Source organism: Amblyomma mixtum, chromosome 4, assembly GCF_055824585.1.
Source record: "Amblyomma mixtum isolate Tamu chromosome 4, ASM5582458v1, whole genome shotgun sequence".
NCBI classification, from domain to species: domain Eukaryota; kingdom Metazoa; phylum Arthropoda; class Arachnida; order Ixodida; family Ixodidae; genus Amblyomma; species Amblyomma mixtum.
Window position 1 is genome coordinate 129,491,390 of NC_143015.1, and position 7,420 is coordinate 129,498,809.

The window sequence follows — 7,420 nt, forward strand, 5'->3', positions numbered from 1 at the left end:
AGTGCACAATAACCGGTTGACACGAGAAATCATAGAAGCGGAATGGATATCAGTTTTCAAAGATGATTGTGTTAGTACCCCCCCTGTTTCATTGCTGGCAAAAGAGCTCGCATATCTGGCTGATACGCTTTGCTAGCGCATGGTTTGACATGGTTTGACGGCGTGTTGGTCTTGATGTCGATATAAAACCACCTTTCCTTTCTGAAATAAACCAGTGTTGGAATTTAGCGCCATGTGTTGTCTGTCTTTCTGTGTCCTTGTTTCTTTGCGCTACGTTTTTACCTTTCAGAGAGTAAATTTTACCCTGTGTGGTGAACACAATTCCCAAATGAAGTTATTTTTTTTTTTTGACAAAAAAAGTGCGCTCATTAAGCATGTAAATATGGTACCTTTAAAAAAGCACAAACACTGCTTCTGCAACAGAGGTTTTTATTTTAAGTTAGAAAGAACGCCAACATTTCCCAACCAGACAGACTTCTGTTGAATGTTTCCTTTGAATGTGCAGAAGAGCTACGCAGACCAAGAAGCATTATTTAGAAGTTATAAATATAGTTCTTCATTTCAAGCAAACTCAAGCAATACAGCAGTGGTTATATTGCAGTTCTGGAATGCCTCATGTGGTCTCACACCTACCTACAACACAACAGCTACTGTGTGGCTGCTGAAAATAAAGCCAAAGAAACTACATGAACAAGAAGCTATGTTATAAGTTAACTACAAAGGGCGGGAAAATTTTACTTGGTGATCATGTTTACTAATTTCTTGCATACAATTTCAAATTAAGAACTCACAACAAAAAGTCTGGTGGTGTCCTTACCCACTCCATCCAATTTTTGTTCTTAAATGAAATCTGGTAGTATCTTTACCCATTTAAAGGAACACACCAGACAATAAGTGAAATTTGGTTATAAGACTTTGTCATTGTAGTAGGATGGACAATTAGGCATTTTCATGTTCATGGGCATGTTCATGAACAGCGCATGTTCATGTTTGTTCGGTAGCAAGACACATTTATTACCAAGGAAATTGGATTTAAAAATAGAACATTTTTTTTCCAGCCACTCGTAATGTCAGGACCACAAAAGATCTCCATGATCACCGTATGAAACTAAATGGGGGTGTTGCCTAGACTTAAAGAGCCACACCAATAACGGCACTGATGTCACTGTTGTTTGCCTGTGATAAAGGCAAACGGATGCAATACCTAACTGTCTTTCATTTTTTTTACCTTTCCTTGCTTATAAAATCCCCGTTTTCAGAGAATGTTAGCCTGTTTGGCATTATAAGCCAATAACTTATCGACCAAAGGCATTTTCAATTTGTCCTCCCTGTGATTTTAATGAATCCTACGCATGGCTAAAAGTGAGAGAAAACTGCCTGACCGTGACTGAAGACCTTGTTGAAGTCAAAGCCATGCCGACTCAGGAACTGTAAGCTGCTAGCCTGCGGTTGAGATAGCAAGACACTCATGCAACAACAAAATTCAGGAACTATTTCCGAGTGCAAAAAGTTGATGCAACATGCAGAAGCATGAAAAGACAGGAATTCACTTCTATTCAAGTACCATAAGCACCACATAAAAAGACACCGTGTGCCAAATAAATACCTTAAAGGTGCACTGAAGAGGATTCTGAACTTGTCTTTTTGCCGCGGGAACTCGATCTACACGTTCCTAGCATTCTTAGAAACAGTGACTTATTGCCCTGTGTGGCCGATTTCCCCAATTACATCGAATTAACGTCCGCCTCCCGCCTTTTTTTTTAATTCTGCCTCGTACGGTGGGCGGAGTCGACCAACGCGTGGAGCGCCTTTCACCCAGTCCCGTGGAGGCTTTGCTTTCGCTTTATTTTGTTTTTTAGATTTCCATGAATAAATAGTTTCATTCGCAGATAATATAGCTGCAAAATAAGCCTGAAGAAATAAAAATACGAGTGGACTATTTGCTACTGCGGACTACTACGTATTACTCCGCCGATGGCAGAGCGGCAAGCCGCCACGGGACTGGGTGAAAGGCGCTCCACGCGTTGGTCGACTCCGCCCACCGTATGAGGCAGAATTAAAAAAAAATAAGGCGGGAGCCGGGCGTTAATCCGATTTAATTAGGGAAATCAGCCACACAGGGCAATAAATCGCAGTTTCTAAAAAAGCTTGGAATGTGTAGATCGAGTTCCCGCGGCAAAAAGACAGGTTCAGATTCCTCTTCAGTGCACCTTTAAATAGTGGACTCTAATTCAAACTTTCTTAATGTGAAACGCTAAGTGTATTAGGAAGGCTTCCTTTAATTCGAAGCCCACGCAGCTCTTACAAATTGCTGATTTTCACCAAGTTCAAATAGCCGAGACCCAAATAAATTTTTCACTTTCGTTGCTCTTGTTTCTGAGTGCACACTGATTTGTGCCCACAGATAATTTTATTTTTATGCTTCGAGGCTTCTCTTGCTTATCAGAGCTTGCCAAATACTCTCCATATCATACCGTCTTACGTCAGTTACCTTCAGCTTAATGATTAGATTCGATAGTTCTGCTAGTTCTGCCATATTTATTGCGTTTGAGACTTGTATGCTCTAGCATCTCTGCCTCGTCTCTTCCATATCACCGTCAAAACTACAATAAATTTAGGTGCTATTCTCTGTTATCTACACTATGAATACTACGAAGCTACTGAAAAGCTTTATAACTAGCATTCAGCATGTAGGTACAAGCAAAATGCATTTTTTATATGCACCTCACCCAAAAGAATTGGCAGGTATTGCACATAAGGAGAGGCAACTACAAATAGATGGCAACAGATGATACTGAATAAACATAAACGAAGCAACACATCTGAAAACGTGCCTGGCATCGGAACATTCTGTCTGGTGCACCACGAACTGTTTGTCTTGGACAAATGTAGAAGTTGAATGCCTTGTAGTTGTATCTGAAAAAATGACAAAAAAAAAATTAGACATTTTCTACACTGCACATAATCCACACAGAGTTCCTGATAAAGAGAGCTTTCTACAAACACTCATGGAGTTTGCCAGATGACGTTCTGCAGCTGTGTCTAATAAACAGTATCCGTCAATGTTGGTGACTCCCTGAAATGTGACGGAACTCTACAATAATTCCAGCAACTTACGGGGACCTAAATCAATTTATTACCATGCTCTAACCACAAAGGTTGCTTTCACTGAAAACAATACATTAATGAATTAGAAGCGGCCATAAAATAAAATAACAGTATGCCACCAGCACCCGTTATCACAAGCACATTACAATGATGTCTAAGCACTGTTTTTTCAGTTTTGCATCTCTGAGGCTAGGCCACATAGCAATTCACTTCCTGCCGGTAGTCCCAGAGTCCTTTTGATCACTGATGTCGTCAATTTGAATGTAGCGGCACATAAGCGACATTATTAAAGCAATATTTCCAGCAATCAACGTGTTCTCTACAAACATCTACATAGCCATAAAAAGCCGTACAACCAAATTTTACTAACACTGAAAATTCCACGGAGTTGAAAATTCCACAGCAATGCAACTAGCAGCTGTTGCATATAACTGTCAAAATTGTGCCTCATTATCACCAGTGTGAAGTCCCAATTCATTGTGGGGCGACTGTGTGGTAAAAACGTGCAGTATTCTACACACCAAATATACAGGTTAAACACATGTACCATTAACTGCCGTGCTTGCCAGCCTGTTCTCTTTTCCTGTCTTTGTTTCTATTTTAACACCAAATAACAATAACAATAATAATAATCATAAAATGTGACACTGGAAAACTAGTGCTCTAAATGAAGTGATGCCATCTGAAGCCTTGTTAAACTGCACTTTCCTTAATTTGACTGAAGCTTTAAGAATATGTGGCAGGGCTAGTAAGTACGTAAGCGTAAAGTTGCTTTTAGCACAAGAAGAAGTCAGACTTGCTAAAGACATGCTTTACCAAGTTAAGTATAAGCAAAACTTCAGGTGGTGTTGATCCACAGAAAATTAGATTTCACAGATGGCACATTTTAAACCCTTCCCATCTCTGCTATTACATTATGTGTACACATCTAAAGGCTATACACATTGCTCATGAATAAACTTAGTACAGGCAGAGCTTGTAATAGCACTTTGATTTGGGCTAGCTGGCACACATTCCTCAGTTAAATAGTTATCAAACCTCTCTTTAGCACGCTTAACTGTTCGTAACGAGTTAGAACAGAATGACTGCCTGCAGTACGACTGATTACAGCTTTGTTATAATTCCATTACTTGAATGCCCATATCCATTCGATTAATTGTGTAAAGTAATTGATTTATTGCATTCACAGCCCTCAATAAACAAGTTGTAGTCATCCAGACAACCATGCGCCAAGCAAAGTGCCAGGATTGATGCTTGTTTGGCTAATTGGTTAAACATGACTTCAGTCGCAGCGTGGGTAGAAGGGACGGGATAGGACACAAGAGTAAAGAGCGCTGACTTCCAACTGTTTATTTCACCAAATGTGCCCCATATATATGTACACCAGCAAGAGTGAAAAATCGAGAAAAGGAAAAAGAGCAAAAGGAAAACACTTGTCATGATGTCAAAGCATAGCACCAGGAACCTAATTCCAACTATCTAAAAATCTGAGTTCCTTCTGCGTCAAAACAACCGATGGCATGCTCACACACTTATCCCCTGCACGCGCAATCTTCATCGCATCGATTATTTCCCTGGATCCCTGGTCCTTATGGTTACTATCAATCGTGCATTGATTAAATGCTGGCACGCATAGCCTTTTCGACGCTGACGTCGTTTTTACCACAGTTTCAACAGTGCCGGCTGAGCTGGCCCTAGTTTCCTTCATTTACGTTGTTATTGTGTACTCTCAATCTTGTGTTAACACATGTGTCTATCTGCCCGATATATTTGCGGCCACACGACAAAGGTACGCGATATACAACACCCTCTTGACAATTGATGAAGCGGTTTTGATGATTAATACCGTAAAGGCTCTCCTTGGTTGCGAATGGATTTGTTTTCTTGCATAAAACTGATAATTTTAACGGCGCAGAGAACACAACTTGAACGCCTATTCGCGTTCAAGCGCCAGGCCTGTGTTGTCAGTCTGCCAGTCCTATGCGCTGAACTATTTAGGTCAGGAAGAAGTAGGCTGGGACTGTATCGTCCTTATTTCTGTCTTTATGCTATACTATGAATCATCGAAAGTCTCATAACGTAGCACAAACTCACCCGTGTTTCGCCTTGTCGAATTGAAACGTGCAGACACCGACTTGCACAGTGAGGAAATCTAGAGATGACTAAAACATGAAAAGAAAAGGGGGGAAAAACAGACACGGGTCACACTGTCGTCAGGAAGTTTCAAGCGGTAGCGCAAAAAAAAATGAACAACGAAATGCCAACATGCTTTCGGTTTCTACAAACGATGTCTCGCTTTCGCAGAGTTCACACTTTGAAGCTTAAAATTAAACCGATAGGACGTTCGCTGATGACACGGAGAACACATCGCCACAACATTTGCACGAAAGAAATCGGTGAAAGTTTACCTCTCTCAGCTTTCGGTACCGCTCCTCCGGTGTGTCAAAAGCGTGAGTGCATTTCTCAAATTGAAGACCTGACAGCGAAGAAAGATCATGTGCAGAGATTAGTCACGTAACGTCAATTCACGCACGTCTGCGGGTCTTACCCGTGAATTCGCAGTCAATGGCAACGAACGAAGCAGCTTCCACGGCTGCCTTGAGCACGCCAAGCTGCTCCTGGAAATCTGAGAAGTAGCAGAGGGACGGAAGCCGGTGTGAGAAAAGTGTCGCGCAGGGTCTTTCGAGAATGCGTTTCTGGCATGAGCCTAGCCGTGGACTACTCACTTTTTGTGGTCACTTCCATGGTTCGCGGCACGACAGCATTAACGGGAATCTAAAACGTCTGCGCGTCGCTGTTCTGTTTCAGAGCGTCTATGCGCTTGCCTGTTTTCAGGCGGCCGCCATTTTACCGTGTGGAAGCTGTTGCGGCTGTCAGCGGCTGTTGCCTTGGCTTGCATCTAGAAACGTTGGCTTGCATGCTGGCTGTCCTTGCTTGCGGTTCTCAACTTTCTCGGATTTTAAAAATTAAACCAGTCGAGTTGAAAAATACAAGAAATTAAACAAAATTTTGTCAAAAACGTTGTAGTTTTCAACAAAAAAAATGTTAGTTTAATAACTCTAGTTTCTAATATGTCAAAGTGGCACACCGAAGCAAGTCGGCTCGTTGGTCTAGGGGTATGATTCTCGCTTAGGGTGCGAGAGGTCCCGGGTTCAAATCCCGGACGAGCCCGATTTTTTTAAGTTTTTTTTTTTCAAATCCTGAAAGGTGACAAATAACCGCACACCTTATGACAGGATGGACATTCATCCCTGCTAAATCTCTTCATTGATGACTAGAATCCTGCTCGCCACATTGGAAGTTATGCTATCGTTCAAACTTGACAAATAACCTCATATTTTGTATCGTGAAGAAGTTTCAAAGTAAATATTATATAGCAATGCTGTGTTATCGAAAGAACGAGGTCAACAGCTTTCGCCAGTGGAGTCGCGTACTAAGGACAACACGTGCCTCTTCCCCACTGTGTAACCGTACTTCACTCAATATTTTCATCATCACTGCTGCATTATTTTAGTGTTATTTCAAAGCTTAGACCTAACCAGCGGTTAAAGTCTGTATTTATTGAAAGGGAGGACGGGGTGGGGGGGGGGGGGGGGGGAGGGTATAGTAATTCGAGCACAGCTGGGGAGGGAACTAATAAGGGAGCAAAGCTAAAACCGGGGCCAGTTGGTCGGTCACTATGCAAACGTATGCGCTATAAGCAACAGAAAAAGACACACACGTGTCTTTTTGTGTCGCTTATAGTGCATACGTTTGCATAATAATAAGGGAGATAGAGAAACCGGCTGGCGGTTTGTCTTACACGTCGTTTTGTGCAGAGCTAGGGAAAGGGGTGGGAAACGGTTTTAAAGTTGAATTAACTTTGCTCCGTTTGTGACACACATGAAAAAAGTGATCCCAACGCTCTCTGTGTGCTCGGTGGTATCTGACGTAAAACAGCTCACGTACGTATACGCAATATTATTCTCGAAACCACTATTTTACAGTACTATCTTTTCCTAATCTATCTAATACTAATACGCCGCCGCGGTGCCTCAGTGTTTGTAGCGCCCGTCTGCTGACTCGAAAGACGCGGGTTCGATCTCGGCTGCAGCGGTCGAATTTCGATGGAGGCGAAATTCTAGAGGCCCGTGTACTGTGCGATGTCAGCGCACGTTAGAGAACCCCAGGTGGTCGAAATTTCCGGAGTCCTACAACGGCATCCCTCATAGCCAAAGTCGCTTTGGGACGTTGAACCCCCATAAACCATAAATAATACGCATCTTTTCCCAATGTCCATGCAGTAATGATGTTTTTCAACGAGCGGAACTTG

At 42.1% G+C, this 7,420-nt stretch overlaps 1 protein-coding gene and 1 non-coding gene across 3 annotated transcripts in view; one reads left to right on the top strand and one right to left on the bottom strand.

Moving 5' to 3' along the window:
• Positions 1-5,983, bottom strand: part of LOC149348202 (poly(A)-specific ribonuclease PARN-like) — a 58,289-nt gene extending 52,306 nt beyond the window's left edge. For both annotated transcript variants that reach the window (XM_089587993.1, XM_089587994.1), the window contains exons 1-6: positions 5,835-5,983; positions 5,657-5,734; positions 5,517-5,584; positions 5,203-5,270; positions 2,835-2,916; positions 1,383-1,443 (exon numbers count right to left, since the gene is read on the bottom strand). In XM_089587993.1, the coding sequence (XP_089444119.1) occupies positions 1,383-1,443; positions 2,835-2,916; positions 5,203-5,270; positions 5,517-5,584; positions 5,657-5,734; positions 5,835-5,853 (376 nt within the window). In that variant the 5' untranslated portion in view covers positions 5,854-5,983. The remainder of the gene's footprint in view (positions 1-1,382; positions 1,444-2,834; positions 2,917-5,202; positions 5,271-5,516; positions 5,585-5,656; positions 5,735-5,834) is intronic.
• A 224-nt stretch (positions 5,984-6,207) lies between these two features.
• Positions 6,208-6,279, top strand: TRNAP-AGG (transfer RNA proline (anticodon AGG)). Its single transcript has one exon. It is a non-coding gene; the product is annotated as a tRNA-Pro (tRNA).
• Positions 6,280-7,420: the final 1,141 nt, after the last annotated feature.